At 55.3% G+C, this 18,074-nt stretch overlaps 2 protein-coding genes across 3 annotated transcripts; one reads left to right on the top strand and one right to left on the bottom strand.

The window, feature by feature from the left end:
• Positions 1–224: 224 nt before the first annotated feature.
• PIH1D1 (PIH1 domain containing 1) lies at positions 225–5,409 on the bottom strand. 2 transcript variants are annotated; one of them, XM_059383099.1, is made up of 10 exons: positions 5,342–5,409; positions 4,243–4,336; positions 3,815–3,881; positions 3,064–3,243; positions 1,965–2,026; positions 1,796–1,877; positions 1,241–1,370; positions 953–1,028; positions 457–600; positions 225–353 (listed from the first exon to the last, which is right to left on the bottom strand). In XM_059383099.1, the coding sequence occupies exons 2-10, from the start codon at positions 4,330–4,332 to the stop codon at positions 312–314; spliced, it is 873 nt and encodes a 290-aa protein (XP_059239082.1). In that variant the 5' UTR covers positions 4,333–4,336; positions 5,342–5,409; the 3' UTR covers positions 225–311. The 2 variants fall into 2 exon arrangements, with proteins under 2 accessions (XP_059239082.1, XP_059239081.1); XM_059383098.1 differs by lacking the exon at positions 5,342–5,409 and adding an exon at positions 5,220–5,310.
• On the top strand, positions 5,281–18,060 carry ALDH16A1 (aldehyde dehydrogenase 16 family member A1). Its single transcript, XM_059383087.1, has 17 exons — positions 5,281–5,370; positions 9,951–10,053; positions 10,441–10,567; positions 11,069–11,247; positions 11,334–11,411; positions 11,666–11,847; positions 11,934–12,086; positions 12,561–12,746; positions 12,971–13,066; positions 13,251–13,387; positions 13,569–13,674; positions 13,764–13,894; positions 14,172–14,339; positions 14,624–14,825; positions 16,379–16,564; positions 16,888–17,010; positions 17,778–18,060. Exons 1-17 carry the CDS (start codon positions 5,281–5,283, stop codon positions 17,937–17,939), a joined length of 2,409 nt encoding a protein of 802 aa, XP_059239070.1. The 3' UTR covers positions 17,940–18,060.
• The last annotated feature ends 14 nt before the right edge of the window (positions 18,061–18,074 follow it).

The following is an 18,074-nucleotide window of genomic DNA, read 5'->3' as shown; positions in this document are numbered from 1 at the left end:
GGGCACTAGGGAGCCAAGGAGGGGATCTGAAAAAGAGAAGGGAGGGTCAGCTATGGGACCTTGTGGGATAAGAGGAGAGACTGGAGACCAGGAGCCCGGGGAGAGGATCTGGAGAGGGAGAGGCTGAGGCCACAGCTGGGGCAGTGACTTCTCTGTGACTCTAGGACCCAGTCCAATGTCCCTCTTCCCTCCCATTCCTCATGTACTCCTAGCCAGACACAGAACAAAGGCAAAAATCTTTTATTTCAATTTCAGAGAAGCCCCCCACCAGCCTCTTCCTCCACTTGGAAGCACAGAAAGAAGAAATCCAATCAAGAAGCCACTGACAGAAGGGGCATCGCCACCATCAGTTGCTGAGGAGAGACAGGAAAAAACAGAATAAGTATTCAGGACAAAGAGTTCTGGCCCCCCAGAGTGCCCCAACTCCCTGCACACTTCCCCCATCTCCCCAGGTACCTTTCTTTTCCGATGGAAGGCTGCCTTGCTCTCCTCGGAGTTGATCTGCAGGGGGATATAGGCATCCAGATGGTACAGCTGCTGGGGGCCCCCCATCACCAGGCGGTTCTCCCCAATCTCCAGTGACAGCCCCAGAGCTCCATCCTGGGAATAGAGAGAAATAAGCTCACCCTTCCCTTCCCAGCAACAGGGCAATAATCACGGGGACCAGGGAGAAAAGGTTCCTGTGTTGGGATACCATATGAAAAGGGTCTTGCCTTCCAGGAAAAAGATGAGAGACCATAATTACAAGTCCCCGTGACTGAGCACTTACAATGACCAGAGCACCCTCAGGACGGCTCCCAAAGTGGGCCTGAAGGACCCACGGCAGGCAGCTATACTCAGGGGGCAGTGCTAACCAGGCTCCCACAGGTCTGGCAACGAGCCCCACTCACTCCCCCTCAGAGATCCTAACCCTTCCAGACCTTTCTCTGGTTCTGGTCAAGCGTGCACTCACCAGTCGGGGGAGGTCAATTTCAGCCAAGAGGAGGTCAGGGGCTTCCAGCCAAAGGCTCAGGTGTGGCTTCTCGGGGCTGGGAAAGAACAAAACCCCAAACTGAGGAGCACCTACCAGGTCCTCGCCAGGGCTCATCCTTCCCTTTCTCCCGCCTCTGAGCCCTACTGCCTCAGGGAGCCTTCTGGGTGGGAGTGCTGCTTCTCCCCTCTCTGGGTTCCTAGAGCCCCCAGGACACTGCTTCCTATGGGGAGGGAGAGACGTGACAGAGAGAACCCATCGAAGGCCCACCCTTCCTCGGGTCTCAGGGAGTCAGGGGTGTACGGGTTTCCCAGCTCCTGGATCCGAGGACGCTGCTGGGAGCGGATATTTTGCTGGGAGATGGAGCCCAGGAAAGGCCGATTCTTCAGCATGCGCCACTCTGCGGGTAGGAAGCTCGGGGTCAAAGGTGGTAGGGTTGGGATTCCCGTTGCTTCCTTAGGAGTCATGACAGCAAGAGCCTCAGGGGAAAGGTTCCGCCCCTCGGAGGAAGCCGGGGATCCAGCCACACCCCCAAGCTTGGCTTTAGGAAATAGGCCCACTTTAGCCAACCTGTTTTGCAATCTGTCGCCCAGAGATGCAACTGGCTCCACCCCTTGGCTATCCAGACTCCCGCCCTTCATCTGGTTTCTTGATACGACCCGCCCCTGCCCCGCCCCCAACCTCGGGAAGCCCCGCCTTCTCCTTGTAATCAACAGCCTAGGGACCAAGGAAATCCCTGCCCACACTAGCTCCACCATTCCCAAGGGCTGTCCCCAAGCTGCTGCCGCCCCTCTAGTCCCAGCTGGCCCAGGCCCCGCCCCTCACCTGGATTCAGTTGCAGACTGTATTTGTCCTCAAGGCCCTCCCTGGCGATGGTGACTACAAGCTCTCGCAAGAAATCGCTGTTCTAGGAGTAAGAGAGGGAGACTGCGGAAGGGCTCCGGGTGGAGGGAGAGGCCCCGGCCCAGGCCTCACCCGCAGCCCCGCCCCCAACCTGCATCCTCCGGTAGAAGTCGCTGTTGACGGCTACGTCGTAGGCGGTACAACCCTGGCCTTCTGTGGGGACAAGGCAAAACCAATAAAGGCCAGCAGCCGCAAGAACCAGAGAGACCCGGAGACAATTAGAAAGTAATGGCTCAAGACTCGCACCACCCTCGTCTCTTTCCCTCGTGTCTTTTCCCACCACATCCCAGCGTTGACCTTGCCCCTTCCCTGCACACAGCCCTTGCAAAGCTCCCCAGCCCCAAGACGAAGGTACGTGTCCTTCCGCGTGGCACTGGAGACCCTGTATGGTCTGCTCCTCCCACCTGGAGAGAAGCTCACTTCTCTGTTGGGGACCTGATCCGTTTAAATTTCTTCCAGTCTCTCCTGATGACTGACCGAACCAATCAATCCAATTCAATCACTCTCCAGCTTCTGGACTCCTCTCTCCCCTCTGCCTAGAACCCTCTTCTCTGTCTTGGCCCGATGAACTCCTCCAGTTCCTTGACATCTTAGATCTGACACCTCCTCCTCCAAGAAGGTTTCCCCCCACCCCCCCTACCCCTGCCAGAGCAGCACAAATCATACCATATTGCAATCGCATCTGTCTCTACCACCGTCGCCTAAGACTAGTAGTGTCTCAAGGGCAAGTTCTGGGTTATCAGTCCCTCCTCCCCAGGGCACTGCCCAAAACGTGGTCCAGGAGGCTTCAGGGGCACATATGTGATTTGAAAGACAAGCATATAGAGAAAGAAACTCAACAGAGACAGGTGAGACAAGGCTGAGAGATAGAGACACAGGGAGAAGGGTGAGGAAGGAAACAGGAACAAGAGTGAGAGCTGGTCCGGCCAGCTAATGAGGACACCTGCCCAGCTCCCTCACCATGGGGTAGGGCAGGGAGAAGGGCCAGCCTAGCCAGGCGGGCAGGACCAGGACCACCCCGTGTAGCAAGTAGTGGAGGCCCAGGAGGCTAGGCATATATCACAGAGAAAAGGATAAGGAGAGCCAGATTTCTGGGTCCTAAGGGAGGAGGGTCCCAAGCCCTGGATCTTGGATCCTTGGGAAGAAAGGACCCAGGGAGCTAGATCCCTGGGTCCTCCAAGAGCACTGACTTGCATCCAGTTCAGCATGAGGCTCTCCCAGACTCATGGGGATGCGAAACCCAGCTTGGTCTTCCTCCAGCATTTGAAGCAGCTCATCCTCTGTCATGTCGGCCGGAGGAGGGATGGAAGGGGAGTGACAGATGTTGATGAACACCTTCCCTTCGGAGGAGTTGGTCTTTATGCAGAAACCTGGTGGAAGTAGGTTTGTCCTGAGGTGTGTGCCTCTGCATACATCTGGGTTTCCATTCATTCCCTCCTCAGTCTCTGTTGATCTGTCCCCTCTTTGTCCCCTTCTCTTGATCAGTCCTCTGCTTTCTGAATCTGCTCCCCGCCCCACCCATGGGATCTGTAACTCTCTATCTTCATTTATTATTTGAGGGAACACAAGCAGGGGGAGTGGGAGAGGGAGAAGCAGGCTTCCCACTGAGCAGGGAGCCCGATGCGGGGCCCGCTCACAGGACCCCGGAACCATCACCCTAGCAGAAGACAGGTGCCTAACAACTGAGCCACCCAGGCGCCCCCTCTGTAACTCTCTATCTTTGAGTCTCTCTCCCCCTAGTCATGCCTGTCCTCCTCCTCTCTTTAGATCTTAGTCCCTTCCCTGCTCTCTCTGGATCTCTGTCACAACCCCCGCCAAGGCCTGTGTACTCCCATTATTGTGCCTCTCTCCTGCCTCCTATCTCTGTGTCCCATACCCCTAGCCCCTGTCCACTCTCTTTGCAACTCTATCCCCCTCTCTCTGGGTTTCTGCCTTTCTCACCAGGTTGTGGTTGGATCTGTGTAGATTCTGGTCTGTTTGTCTGGGCCTGCTGGAGCTCCTTGGAGGCCTGTGTGAAGGAAAACAACCACCTTCATGCTGGCGTCTGGGCCATCAGACCCTCCTTTGTTCTTCAAAGGTTTGTCGAGAAATTTTATGCATATGAGATGTACACAGAATAGGACATACTATGTCCCGCTCCTCCTTTGAGGACCGCTAAAAACAACCCCAACCCCACTTGCATTTCTTCCAGAGCCTGGAAAACTTGGGAGTTAAGCAACTACAATTCCATGTAGTGCGTTCTGGGAATGTAGTCCCATCCCTGAGCACCCTCGGGTGTGCACATACACGTGTGCGTGAACACGCGCGTACACACACACACACACAAATCCCCCGAATACCCAGGAACCATGGAGTCGGTCAGTCCTCACCTGCAGCAGCAGCTTCTCGAAACGCGCGGTCTCAGCGCCCATCTTCTCTGCCTCGCTTAGCTCCGGCACCAGCAGCTTCGAGTCCGCCATGGCCCTGAAGAAGAGACCTAGGCGTCCTCAGCAACACCGACGTGCGCGGGGCGGGGGGCGGGGAGGGACCCTGGCCAGGATCAGAACTCCGTGGCCTGCTGCCCGACACCCACTATTCTGTATGAAATCTAAGAATCTGGGCTTGAGACAATTCCACTCATGCCAGACACGGCTGTCCAATCTGCTGGAGACAACAGTTCTAGATGCTCTCTAAGCCCTATGTGCCGAACGTGTATACGACAGCCACACTCCCAGCCTCTGTAACTAAGAACTTCAGCCGACCAGGCTTCCGTCCCCCTCAAACGCTCAGACACCAATCCGGGAAGCCCACTACGTTCCGGCCAATCATAGTCTAAGGCTGGAGCCACGCCTCTCACTCCAACCAATCAAAACTTTAAACCCTGAACCTAATTTCTGAATGCTACACTTCCTGGGTCGATTAAAGCGGTAAGTCTCCTCTTTCCCGACTACATCTGGCCAAGCTTCTGGGTGGGCAGTCCAGACCGGCACACTCAAAACCTTAATTTAAACGTCCATCCTAAAAGACTCCCTTCTGACCTCTAAACTATCGCTTCGTCCCAGAGTCGATTCTCTAGTAAATTTACTTCGGACTAAAAGCTGAACTCCTTGCCCTCAGAATGAACAGGGTGGAAAGGAGATACACAAATACGGCCACGCTTCTAAATCTGGAGCCTTCCTATTTGCAAGACACACACATTTTTTGTCCTGTCCCCGTCCCCAACCCCGCCTCGCTGAGGATTGCGCATGCTCCAAACCACTTTGCCAGCTGGAGCGCGTGGGCGGGGCCACTGGGTCTAAGGCGGGGTTACGCTCTATCTCCCGTAGTCCCGCCCCCTGGACTAGAGGGGGCGGTGCCGCCCTTCGACCTCAAGGTTCCTCTGGGTAGAGCGCCCGGCACTTCTTGGTGGAAAGCGGCCCGGGAGGGTGATGGCTGCTACGCGTGCAAGGCCCAGCACCCGAGAGATCTTCGCCACGCTGGAGTACGGACCGGCGCCTGAGAGCCACGCATGCGCACTGGTGAGGGCCTGCCGTTCGTTGTTGCCCATCCCCCTCCCCAGGCCTCCAGGTCTTGTTTGGCGCGCGGACTCCCGTGATCCACCGCGGCAGGTCCGCCCTTCTCGGTTCCCGTGACTCTGGCTACTCCTTAGGACCCACCCTTGAAGGGCATTCCCTTGAGCCTTTGCGGCTGCTGCCTCTTAACCCTTGAGTCTTTTCTCTTGTTTTGGAGCCGGTCTCGTACCTCCGCTCTGCGGCAGTGTTTCCCCGATGCGTCAGAGCCCCCAAAGGGCCTCCTGTGATTCTTCAGCCTCCCCTCCCGGACCTCCGTTGAATCCCAGGGACTCGGAATTCCTGTAGGGCACCCCTGATCTTCCAAGGACCCCCAGAATCTCCATGGACTTCCCGTGATTCCTCAGAACATCCTGTGGCTTGCGTGGCTCTCTGAGCCCCACCCCGCCGACCTCCTGTGGGTCCCCCGTAATTTCTCAGGGCCCCCATCAATCATTGCGGAGCTCCTAGTATCCTGGGAACCCCAGGATACCTCAGAACTTAACTGTAATCTCTTACAGCCCCTCAGAATACCCTCGTGGGGCTCCCATGATTCTAAAGCGTCCCTTCAAGTCCTCCTGGGATCCCTCGGGGTCCCCCAGAACCTCTTGTGGTTCCTGTGGGTGCCTCGCATATTCTATAATTATCCAGGCTCCTCAGAACTCCTCTCATGGGCTCTCCTCATCCCACAGGGTCTCTAGCACCCCGGAATGCGAAGCTTAGGCTGAGACAGTGGTCCAAGTGGAAGATGAGGCCAGAGCCTGGAGCGGGTTGTGGAAGTGGATAGATAGATAGGAGGGGATGAGGCAGAGATACAGGAGGACCAGTGTCAGGAGTTAAGAGGGCAAGGCAGTGTCTCGGGTTTGGCTGTCTCTGTCGTCGTGTCTCCCCCATCCCTCACCACCACCACCACTAGTGGTGAACCCAGGAGGACTGGGGCTTCGCGGATAGGCCTGAGCTTGGTTATCACATGGTGAGGGTGTGAGGGACCCTGGACAGCCTTGGCCTTGTGAAGGCATCAAATGCTACTTGGGCCCAAGCCTTCAGGTCTGGAGACAGGGACCTGGGAGTCATCAATGTGGAAAGATAGTTGAACTGAGGGAGTGAGGATCTGGATCAGAGGACAGAGCATTCCCACACTTGGAGCTTGGCTAGAGATGGAATATACTGAAATAGCAATAATAGCTAATAGTAATCATAGCAATAATAGTAATCATAGTTTATATTCACTGGGAGCTCTCTGTGCCAGCCTCTGTGCTCAGTGTGATCTAATTTAATCCCCAGAACAGCTGTGAGAGGGGATTATTGTCATTATTTTAGCCATAGCACAGGGAGGCATAAAGGGTATGTAATTTGCCCACTGTTAACACAGTTTAAAAGAGGCGAAGCTGAGATTTGAACCTAAGCCGTAGGATTGCACAGCCCATGGTTCCCCCACCGCCTCCCAAGCAAAAGTCTCAACCTTCCAATGTGTGAGCCAGAGTCAACCAACAAACTGTTTTTTTGGCCCGCATTTTATTTTTGAAAATGTGAATTAGTGGTCAACTCATTCCCTGTAAACATCCAGGAGGAGTCCAGCTTCTTTTGAAAATAAAAACCCAAATTTGGCAATGTTTGGCTCACATTCCCTGACAAAAATCATCTGGATTCAATAGTGACTTTCTCTTTAGACAAGTTATGAGTTCCCTATCTCCACCAGCCCCTCACACTAACATGACTTCCCAGGGCCCTGTGGACATTCTTTTATGGTTTTGTTTTTCTTGGGCGGGGAATGGTGGTTGGTGGGGTGGGGTAGAGATTGCAAACTTCCACAGAATACTTAATACTGCTACTTACCTATCCCTCAGCTTCAGGAATTGCCAGACATGTGGTCCAGTGTTGCATTCTTTTGTTTTCTCTTTTTTCTGGAACGATTTAAATCCCCGATGTCCTGTTAGCTTCCAAGAAATATTTGAATTCTCATTTCTAACAGATAAAGACTAGTTTTGTAACATAATCACCTAGCCATTTTAAGTTTTTTTTTTTTTTTTTTTAAGAGAGAGAGCAAGAGCACTCCAGCAAGCGTGCAAGCAGGGGGAGGGGCAGCAGAATCTTAAGCAGTCTCCACGCCCAGCACAGAGCCCAAGAAGGGGCTCAATCTCACAACCCTGAGCCAAAATCAAGAGTCAGACACTTCAGCGACTGAGCTACCCAGGCAACCCCACCTAGCCATTTTTCACACTTCACATTAGCAGTCACTTTTTTTTTTTTTTCCTTTTAAGATTTTATTTATTTGTCAGAAAAGAGAGAGCACAAGCAGGGGGAGCAGCAGGCTCAACTTCGAGAAAGGAGCCTGAGGTGGGACTTGACCCCGGGACCCTGAGATCATGACCTGAGCCTCCCAGGCATCCCAGCGCTCATTGCTTAATATCATCCAATGCCCAGCTCATGTTCGTGCACCTCCAACTATTTCCAAAATGTGTCTTTCCCTGGGGGTATTTGAGTGGGAAACTTCTGACTCACCCTTTGACTTCAGAGAAAAAGCAGAAGGGCCAGTTGGCAGGGTAAGAGGAAAATCGGGAGAATGTGGCTTTGGGATGCTAAGAAGAAGAGAGCAGTTGTAGAAGGAAAGAGTGGAAAGCAGGTCTGGGATTTCGCCAGGATCTAGGGAAGGCAGGACCAGGGAGAGAAACATGGTGCAGATATGGAAGGCGAGGTGCAGTGAGATTAAGAGGAAATCCTACCTAGCACTGCTCTGAGTGTCTGATGTGCATTGATGCATTTAATTAATCCTTGCCACAGCCCCTTGAAGTAGCAAGGGGCTGTGCTTATCCCCATTTTCCAGATGGCCAAAGTACTATTACACCCCGGCTGACGTTGAACAATAAATACTAGAGCCAAGATTCAGTCTCCTAGCCCCAGAGACTCCACACCACACTGTACCGTTTGTAGTGCCTCTCCGCTCTGCCCTGGGCTCAGGTAGACACATCGCAGCCAAATAAATTGCACCTGGTAAGCCTGTGTCTACAGCGGGGGTCTGAGCTGCCCCTTGAAGTGATGGCCGCTGGGTGCAGGAGCCACCTGGCTTAGCCACCCCGCCTTCCAAATAGAACCCGTTACTGCCTGATAACAGTGCCACGGGCATTGCCTCCAGGGTTGTGACAAGGTTTGTGCCCAATCTCAGGAACGTAGGGTGCTCCAGAAAGCCCCAGTGCTCGGGCCTCCTGTTGGATTTCTATGGAGTGTTCCCAGTTTTCCCAGGCAGGTGTGGTGGATCCTTCAGGAGTCATTGTTGCCTGGTGATGCTGTGGAATTATCTTAGGATTCCTGAGAAACAGGAAGCTCGCCCAGGTCGTTTCTCCATGGAGGAGAAAAGGTTTTATTAAGCCACATTTCAAAGTCAATAGGACAGGGGCGGCTGGGTGGCTCAGTGGCTTAAGCGACTGCCTTCAGCTCAGGTCGATCCCAGGGTCCTGGGATCGAGCCCCAGTTATGTGTCCCTGCTCAACAGAGAGTCTGCTTCTCCCTCTTCCTCTGCTCCTCCCTCCTCTTTCCAGCTTTCACACCTGTGCTGGCTCGCATGCTCTCTCTCTCTGTCCAGTGAATTTTAAAAAAGAAAAATCTTTAAAAAAAAAAAAAAAAGCAAAGTCAGTAGGCCAGCCCTCGTATATCTCTGGTGAGAACATGAAACAGCTTGCTGGGCTCCTCCATAAGTTACTCGTGGAGTTGACCTGTGATCCTCCTGGGTCCACATGCCTAGAAGAAGTAAAGTCAGGTGATGGAACAAAAACTCGTGTGTGCATGTTCCAAGCAGCGCTATTCACAATAACTAGAAGGCAGAGACAGATCGAACCCGCATCCACTGGTGATAAATGGAGAAACAAAATGTGGCTTATCCAGACAATGGAATATTGTATAGGCGTGTAAAAAAAAAAAATAAGTTTGTTGTTGTTGTTGTTGTTAAAAAGGGAGAGAAGATGGGGAGAGACTGAGGGAGAGAATCTCAAGCAGGCTCCATGTCCAGCACGAAGCCCAGTGCAGGGCTCGATCTCATGATGCTGAGATCATGACCTGAGCCAAAATCAAGAGTCTGATGCTTAATGGACCAAGCAGCCAGATGCCCCTAAAAACAGGGTGTTGGATGAAAAAAGCCAGACAAAAAAAGTCACAGATTGTAAGGTTCCTTTTCTGTGAGATATCCAGAGTCGGCAAATCCACAGAAACAGGAAGCAGATCAGTGGTAGCCAGAAGCTAGGGACAGGGGGAGGGAAGAGTGACTGCCCAGTGTGAACAAAGTTTCCTTGCAAGGGGTTGGAAGTATTCTAGAAGGAGATCCTGGTGATGGTGGCATGTCCTAAATGCTGCTGAACTGTATCCTTTACAATTCTTAACATGATGAGTTTTTGGTTATAATGTATCTTATGTTTAGGGATTATTTTCCTTCTACACAGGAAAAGAATGAGCAGGGGGGCAGAGGGGTGCAGGTGTCCTCTCCCAGAGGATTCTAGGCAGGGATGGAGCTCCCCCAGCTGCCTCCAGACCCCATTCCAAACTGTCTTCATCTCCCACAGGCCTGGCTGGACACCCAGGACCGACACTTGGGTCACTATGTAAACGGGAAGTGGTTGAAGCCAGAACACAGGAACTCAGTGCCTTGCCAGGATCCCATCACAGGTATGAGGTGTCCCCCAGCTGCTATGGGAGGGAGAGGCATCTACACCCCCAGCTGGACCGACAACAATGCCCCATTCCCTTTGCTCAGGGCTCTGAGGGCAGGGTATAGCCAGTGGGGGAAAGCCAAGATTTCTGGCTCTTTCTGGTCATGGTCATCCTAATTACTGCTCCAAGCCCGTGTGGATGCTTCTTGAAGTCACTCTCTACTAAGATCCCTTCCTTGATTACTGGAGACAGTCAGAGCAATGACCAACAGAGTCATCACAGAACTGGGGACTAGATTTCCTGCCTTGGGGTGCGCCCGGGCTCTGGAAATCTCAGCCCCCTCCAGCTCTACACGGGCTCCCCCACTCTTCCCATCTGGGATCCCTCCATTCATCTCCCCAGGAGAGAGCTTGGCCAGTTGCCTCCAGGCACAGGCTGAAGATGTGGTGGCAGCTGTGGAGGCAGCAGGGACTGCGTTTGATACCTGGAGCGGACTCCCTGGAGCCTCTCGGGCCCAGCACCTAGTCAGGTGACGCAGCTGAGGCGTGGGTCTCGGGACGTGGGGAAGGACTCCATCCCCCAGCATCTACCTGAGACTGTGGGAACAGAGACTCTCTTTCCCGAGAGCTCTAGCTTGCTGAATTACTTGCATGCTAAGGCTCCTGTGGGCTCCACGCCCTCAAGCCTCTAGCAGCTAAAACATCCCATACACCAGGGCTAATATGAGAAAGCTCTGTTCTCCAGAATAGCCCCAGGGCTCACTGAGCCTCCCATTTTCCCCACCCCAATGCCCATTTTCCATTTTCTCTTATTTGGGGCAACTAGAGACAAAGTTTCCACTTTCTAAGAGAACAATTGCTCAGACTACATTTCCCATAAATCTCTGGGGGGGGGGTGCTCTCCACCCCTGGCAAATGATAGGGATGCCCCCAGGAGATCATAGGGATTATAGTCCAAGTACACAGGGGGTGTTCCAGGACTGTGTGACTGAGGGGCAGAGGGAAATGACTGTCCCCGGCTTTCTCTGCAGGCTGGCCAAAATGATCCAGAAACACCAGAGGCTGCTATGGACCCTGGAGTCCCTGGTTTCTGGGCGAGCCATTCGAGAGGTTCGAGACGGGGATGTCCCACTGGCCCAGCAGCTGCTCCAGTACCATGCCATCCAGGCGTCCACCCAGGAGGAGGTGCTGGCAGGCTGGGAACCCATGGGTGAGAAGCAGGAGTCCTGGCCCCCAGCCCCTTTCTCCCCCATGACCTAGCAGTACCTGCCCCAGTCCCCTTATTTATTCTTACAGGAGTGATTGGTCTCATCTTGCCACCTACATTCTCCTTCCTTGAGATGATGTGGAGGATTTGCCCAGCCCTGGCTGTGGGTAATTGATGGGCTGGATCTGAAGGAGGAGGGGCTGGGGGCCTGGACCCCTGGGTCTGAGGGAGCAGGGGACTGAGGGCCTGGACTGCTGGGTCTGAGGGAGGAGGGCTGGTGGCCCAGACTCCAGGGTCTGAGCTGGGGGCCCAGACTCCAGGGTCTGAGGGAAGAGGGGCTGGAGCCCCAGACTCTAGGGTCTGAGGAAGGAGGCACTGGGGGCCCAGACTCCAGGGTTTTTGAGCTACCCACCTTTTCCAGGTTGTACTGTAGTGGTCCTCGTGCCACCAGCCTCCCCGACACCCCTCCTCCTGGCCCAGCTGGCAGGGGAGCTAGACTCATTCCCAGGAATCCTCAATGTGGTCAGTGGCCCTGCCTCCCTGGGCCCCGTCCTAGCCTCCCAGCCTAGAGTCCAGAAGGTGACCTTCTGTGGAACCGTCGAGGTATCTTCGGTGCTGGGAGGGGGACAGGACGTGGCTGGGAGGCCGGAAGGCCCCTCCCTCAGCTGAATTCGGTGGGGATCCTGCAGGAAGGACGTGCCCTTCGGCGGAGCCTGGCAGGCAGGGGTGCTGAGCTGGGCCTGGCCCTGGGGGCCGAGTCGCTGCTGGTGCTGACGGAGGCGGCAGATGTGGACTCGGCTGTGGAGGGTGTCGTGGATGCGGCCTGGTCCGACCGCAATGCAGTAAGGCCCATGTGCTCAGGTTCCCCTGAGTCCTGGGGGTCATGTCTGTCCATCTCCAGACCTCAGGGGCTCTTGTCTCTCCACCAGTTGTAATTTTCAGTGTTTTGGGTCGCACGTTCTCTCTCTGTGTCAGCACAAGAGGAACACAGGGCTCCTCTTCGCCTCAGATTCCTGGATCTCCCCGTCCCGGCCCTCCTGTTTCTGCAGGGGCTCATGTCTCTTGTTCTTAGAGGTTCTCTGCACTTTTCTGAGTGTGCATGTCCCTAGTTTTCCAACCTTTGTCTTCACTCTGAGTCACCCTCTTCTGTAACTTGCCCCCCTCCCTGACTGTGGCGCCTTGGTGAGTGTCTAGGCTCCCCAGTCACTCCTCCCTGACACTCCTCTGTGGGGGGAGCAAGGCTCGACCCTCTGTGGGGGACTGTCCCCTAAAGGTGGGCCCTGCTTTGCCCTCCCTGACATCCCTTTCCCTCGCAGGGGGGACTCAGGCTCCTCATCCAGGAGTCTGTGTGGGACGAGACGATGAGGCGGCTCCAGGAGCGGATGGCCCGGCTTCGGGGTGGTCGAGGACTGGATGGGGCCGTGGACATGGGGGCTCGAGGGGTGGCTGCACATGACCTGGCCCAGCGCTATGTGCATGAGGCCCAAAGTCAGGGCGCACAGGTGAGCAAGGGGCACAGACTCCAGGATGCCAGGGGAGGAGGGACCTGGAGACCTGACCCCTGGGTCTGAGGGAGGAGGGGCTGGGACGAGGACTCCCAGGTCTAAGGGAAGAGTGTCAAGGGGCAAGGACTCCTGGGTCTGAGGGAGGAGGGGCTAGAGGTCTGGACTCCCAGATCTGAGGGAGGAGGCGCCAGAAGTGAACTTGTTGATCTGCTTCTCTTCAGGTGTTCCAGGCTGGAGATGTGCCTTCAGACAGCCCGTTCTTCCCCCCGACTTTGGTCTCTGACCTACCCCCAGCTTCCCCGTGTACACAGGCAGAGGTGAGCCCTCCAAGGCCCCACCTGCAGCCAGACCTGAGCAGCAAGACTCCGCCTGCCGAGGCCCCCGTGGGGTGACCCCTGGGTCTGGGTCCAAGGGCTGCTTACGGTTGGAAGCTGCTCCCCTAATGGATGTTGGGGATAGAAGCTGGCCGGGCCCCCTGAGCTCCATCCTCAACCCTTCCAGGTGCCCTGGCCCGTGGTCGTGGCCTCCCCATTCCGCACAGCTAAGGAGGCCCTGGCTGTGGCCAACGGGACGCCCCGAGGAGCCAGTGCCAGTGTGTGGAGCGAGAGACTAGGGCAGGCCCTGGAGCTGGGCTGGGGGTCAGTCGGCACCTGTGGGGGCCACAGGGGGCAGCCTGTTGGGGGGCGCCCAGCTTCTGCTTTTTTTTCTCAGTCTTGAGGTCTCTATCCCCTCTCTCTGGAGTTCTGCCCGCCCCTCCTCCCTGACTCCAGGCCCCCCGCCACCTTCCACTCTTGCTCCCATCCCCCTCTCTCCCCACAGGCTCCAGATGGGCACCGTCTGGATCAATGCCCACGGCCTGCGAAACACTCAGGTGCCCGCAGGCGGCTGCAAGGAGAGTGGGTCTTCCTGGCACGGGGGCCCCGACGTGAGTACGCCCCTCCTCCGCCCCATCGTCACCCCCTTCAGCCACTGTACGCCCTCTCCTGCATCCTTCTGACACTGCCTCTCCCCCAGGGTCTGTATGAGTATCTGCGGCCCTCAGGAACCCCCGCCCGGCTGTCTTACTTTTCTGAGAATCTGAACTATGACACCTTTGGCCTCTCTGTCCCCTCCACCCTGCCAGCAGGGACTGAAACAGGACCCAGGTGAGCTGTCTCAGGGGCTGCAACTCCCAGAATCCCCCCGGGGTGGGGAAGGGGAGACGGGAGGTTGGGGCTGGCTCCTCGTGGCCTGGAGCGCGGGGTTCATTAGAGCTGTCTTGAGGGGTCCCCGTGTGTGGCTCCACTCCGACTCCCTCTTCTAAGGAGAGTCCCCATTCTGCTGAATGAAGGACTGTGCTCTCCCAGAGGCACAGCGGGGTGGAGCATGGGGTCTGAGGAGACATGACCCCAGGACCCACACCCACGCCTCACCCTCCTCCAGCCCGGCAGCCCCCTATGGGCTCTTCATTGGCGGCCGTTTCCAAGCTCCGGGGTCCCGGAGCTCCAGACCCATCCAGGATTTGCAAGGCAATCTCCATAGCTACGTGGCTGAGGGCGGAGCCAAGGATGTCCGAGGGGCTGTGGAGGCTGCTCACCAGGCTGCCCCTGGGTAAGGAAGTCACGTGGGAGAACCCAGAGGTAATGGGGCGTTAGAAAGAGTGGTTTGAGACCCCCAAGGGCTGGGGGCGTATGGGGTCTGGAACTGGTGGGCTGTGAGGTCCAAGCTCCCAAGGCTGACAGGATACGGGTCATGGCCATCACTCCCCTCCGCAGGCAGATGAGGCTATGGGGCCTGGAGCCCCATCATCAGGGCTGTGGACAGAGGAGGGATATCTGGAAGGATCCAGGACCAGAAAGCTGACCCTAATTTGCACTGTGTCCCCTTCCCCCCAGCTGGGTAGGCCAGTCGCCAGGGACCCGGGCGACCCTGCTGTGGGCCCTCGCAGCTGCCCTGGAGCGCCGGGAGTCTGCCCTCACCTCGAGGCTGGAGAGGCATGGCGTGACGCTCAAGGACGCCCAGGCGGAGGTGAAGCTGAGCGCCAGGCAGCTCCGGGCCTGGGGCACCCGTGCCCAGACCCAGGGCCATGTGTTACAGGTGAGAGGGTCGTGTGAGCCGGCAGACAGCGAGGGCAGCTTGGGGTGGGAGTCAGAGCAAGGATCTGGGAGTGAGCTGGACTTGCGGGAAGACAGCGAGAGAGCACGAGCGGGAGGGCAGAGGGAGGGAGACCCTCAAGCAGGCTCTGCACTGAGCGAGGAGCCCAACAGGAGGCTCGATCTCACAACCCTGAGGTCATGATTTGAGCCGAAACCAAGAGTTGAAAGCCCAACAGAGCCACCCAGGTGCCCCTAACTCCTAGGTTTTAATCTGAGAACAGTGAAAACATGTATCCATATGGGATTTATGCCCCAATTTTATAATGACATTATTCCTAATAGCTGAGGACTGGAAACGGTCTCATGCCCAGCCCGTCCATACCGCACGTGACTCTTGATCTCAGGGGGAGTGAGTTTGAGCCACTCTTTGGGCATGGGGTTTATTTTTATTTATTTATTTTTATTTTTATTTCTTTTAAAGATTTTATTTATTTATTTGACAGATAGAGATCACAAATAGGCAGAGAGGCAGGCAGAAAGAGAGGAAGGGAAGCAGGCTCCCCGCCGAGCAGAGAGCCGGATGCGGGACTCGATCCCAGGACCCTGGGATCGTGATCTGGGCTGAAGGCAGAGGCCGCAACCCACTGAGCCACCCAGGCACCTGGAGTTTATTTTTAAAACAAATAAATAAATATAATAAATAAAACAAAAAGTGGGAGTAATGTCCAAATGTCCCTTGGGAGGTTAACGAACAAAGCGTGCCTCACCCGTAACAGCGGGACCCTGCTCAGCGTCCTGTGGGTGAATCTCAAAGGGACCCTGAGGAGTGAAAGAAGCCAAATTAGAAACAGTGCAGCCTATATAATTCTGTATCTAGAAAATTCTAGAAAAGACAAACTGTAGTGAGCAGAAGCAGAGGGGTGGTTGAGGAGGGAGAGGGTTCAGGTGGAGTCAGGTGAAAAGGATCACTAAGGGGCACAGGGAGGTTTGGGGGAGTGAAGTCCATTATCTTGATTGTAGTGATGGTTTCAAGCGATTTGAGGGCATCTGGCAGGCTCAGTTGGTAGAGTATAAAACTTGATCTCAGGGTCATGAGCTCAAGCCCCATGTTGGGCATAAAGTTACTCAAAAAAAAAAAAAAAAGAAAAAAATAACAAATTATGACCTTTAAAATGCATGCAGTTTAGTGAATGTCAATTATATTCAATAAAGTTTTAAAAAAATTATACACATGCACATAGAAACAAACCCACGGGCCAGGTTCTGAGCTCTCTGCACACAATTTATTTCATTTCAACAACAAACCTCTGAGGGAAGCACCATTTGGCTCATTTGAAAGATGGGGCACTGAGGCCAGGAAAGGTTAAGTAACTCCCCCGAGATCACACAGCTGGTGAGTGGTAGAGCCCACAGCCTGCCTCCAGTCGGCTCTGCACTTTTACCCAATGAATCATCACAGGCGTTGTTACAGAAAAGGAAAGGTGGGGAGAGGAGGAATGGGGCAGACGATGAGGCTCCTATGCCCAGCCCTTGACCTCCTGCATGTCCCCGCAGGTGGCAGAGCTGAAAGGCCCGGTGCTCCGGCTGCGGGAGCCACTGGGTGTGCTGGCCATTGTTTGCCCTGACGAGTGGCCCCTGCTTGCCTTCGTGTCCCTGCTGGCTGCTGCCCTGGCCCATGGCAACACTGTGGTCCTGGTGCCCAGCGGGGCCTGTCCCATCCCCGCCCTGGAGGTCTGTCAGGTAGTTTCCCGATTTCCTGCTGTAGCTCCCAGCAGCCCCTGGGGCAGCAGGTGAATGGGAGGTGCCCCAGGCTTGCACTCACCCCACCCCCTTGGTAACCATGGTAACCCCCACCCCACCCCCATCCAAGCCTACATCCAAGCCTGCATTGCTCATCCACCCCGGGACCGTTCTGTCCAGGCCTCAAGCGTTCGCCACTCATGACCTGCGTCCCGTTCCTTCCAGGAGCCCCAAGGGCTCTCCCCGATGCTCACTCCTCACCCAGTCTATTGCCTCCCGGTCTCTGACTCCCTTCCCGCCCAATCCTCTCTACTGTCCCCTAGGATATGGCCGCCTTATTGCCAGCAGGCCTGGTAAATGTGGTGACTGGCGACCGGGACCACCTGACCCGCTGCCTGGCCTTGCACCAGGATGTCCAGGCCCTGTGGTACTTCGGATCTGCCAAGGTACCCTTTGCTTTGCTGTCTTTTTGCCATCTCGAACCTCACCGACAGCCTCTCCCTTTTCTGGAATCAGGGCATTGCCACCTTAGAGTTCCAGTTACTAGGGAGCACAGACTCCTCGGCAACCGGGTTAGGAGGTCCTGCCTGCCCTTTTATTTTTTATTTATTTTTTTTTTTTTAAAGATTTTATTTATTTATTTATTTGACAGAGAGAGAGATCACAAGTAGGCGGAGAGTCAGGCAGAGAGAGAGAGAGAGAAGCAGGCTCCCGCTGAGCAAAGAGCCCGATGCGGGGCTCGATCCCAGGACCCTGAGATCATGACCTGAGCCGAAGGCAGCGGCTTAATCCACTGAGCCACCCAGGCGCCCCCTGCCTGCCCTTTTAGAGTCCAGGTTGCTAAGTAAGAGAATCTCCTTAGCATAGCAACAAGGGCCCAAAAACTTCATCTCATTGGACGACCCGTTGCTAAGGACCACACCCTAGTAGCAGAACCAGAGGCCCACTGTCCACCCTCCTGATGATAACAGGGGAACTCCTTGTCACCAAGAACCCAGGCCCCATTCCTTTCAATGTGGGCTGTTAATGGGGAGGAAATGCCCTAGCCGCAAAGGTCAGCCTTGTTTCCCTCAGCATCTGGAAGGTCTGTGGACTACAGACCGAGCATTGTTGAAACAGAGCCTAGGTCAAGCCGTCAGGCCCCTCAGTAATAAGACACAGCTGCTTGGCATCCCAGCTGGCAGAAGTCCTGATCCCCCTCTTCTCGTGCCAGGGCTCCCAGTTTGTGGAGTGGGCCTCAGCTGGAAACCTGAAGCCGGTGTGGGTGAACCGGGGCTGCCCTCGCGCCTGGGATCAGGAGGCCCAGGGGGCAGGCCAAGAGCTGGGGCTGCGGGCAGCACGGACCAAGGCCCTGTGGCTGCCCATGGGAGACTGATGCCCGAGTGCCTCCCACTCCACCTTGGACAGAGGAGAGATGGACTCTGACAGACACCAGAAGCCTGGAACTTTCTTTTATTAGGACTTCCATGTCCTCCAATAAACTCTAACCAACCTTGGCTGTGCTTCTGAG

The sequence above is a fragment of the Mustela nigripes genome, chromosome 17 (assembly GCF_022355385.1).
Source record: "Mustela nigripes isolate SB6536 chromosome 17, MUSNIG.SB6536, whole genome shotgun sequence".
Lineage (NCBI taxonomy): Eukaryota > Metazoa > Chordata > Mammalia > Carnivora > Mustelidae > Mustela > Mustela nigripes.
This window is presented reverse-complemented; position numbering and strand designations above follow the sequence as displayed.

What these genes read in the sequence shown, in the direction of transcription:
- PIH1D1 (XM_059383099.1), bottom strand. Translation starts at nt 4,332, where the DNA reads ATGGCGGACTCGAAGCTGCTGGTGCCGGAGCTAAGCGAGGCAGAGAAG. An exon ending in TCGAGAAGCTGCTGCTGCAG is followed by an intron (nt 3,882 to 4,242) that starts GTGAGGACTGAC and finishes TCCTTCACACAG; the next exon opens with GCCTCCAAGGAGCTCCAGCA. An exon ending in CAGTCTGCAACTGAATCCAG is followed by an intron (nt 1,371 to 1,795) that starts GTGAGGGGCGGG and finishes TCCTACCCGCAG; the next exon opens with AGTGGCGCATGCTGAAGAAT.
- ALDH16A1 (XM_059383087.1), top strand. Translation starts at nt 5,281, where the DNA reads ATGGCTGCTACGCGTGCAAGGCCCAGCACCCGAGAGATCTTCGCCACG. An exon ending in GCTCACCAGGCTGCCCCTGG is followed by an intron (nt 14,340 to 14,623) that starts GTAAGGAAGTCA and finishes CCTTCCCCCCAG; the next exon opens with CTGGGTAGGCCAGTCGCCAG. An exon ending in GGTACTTCGGATCTGCCAAG is followed by an intron (nt 17,011 to 17,777) that starts GTACCCTTTGCT and finishes TTCTCGTGCCAG; the next exon opens with GGCTCCCAGTTTGTGGAGTG.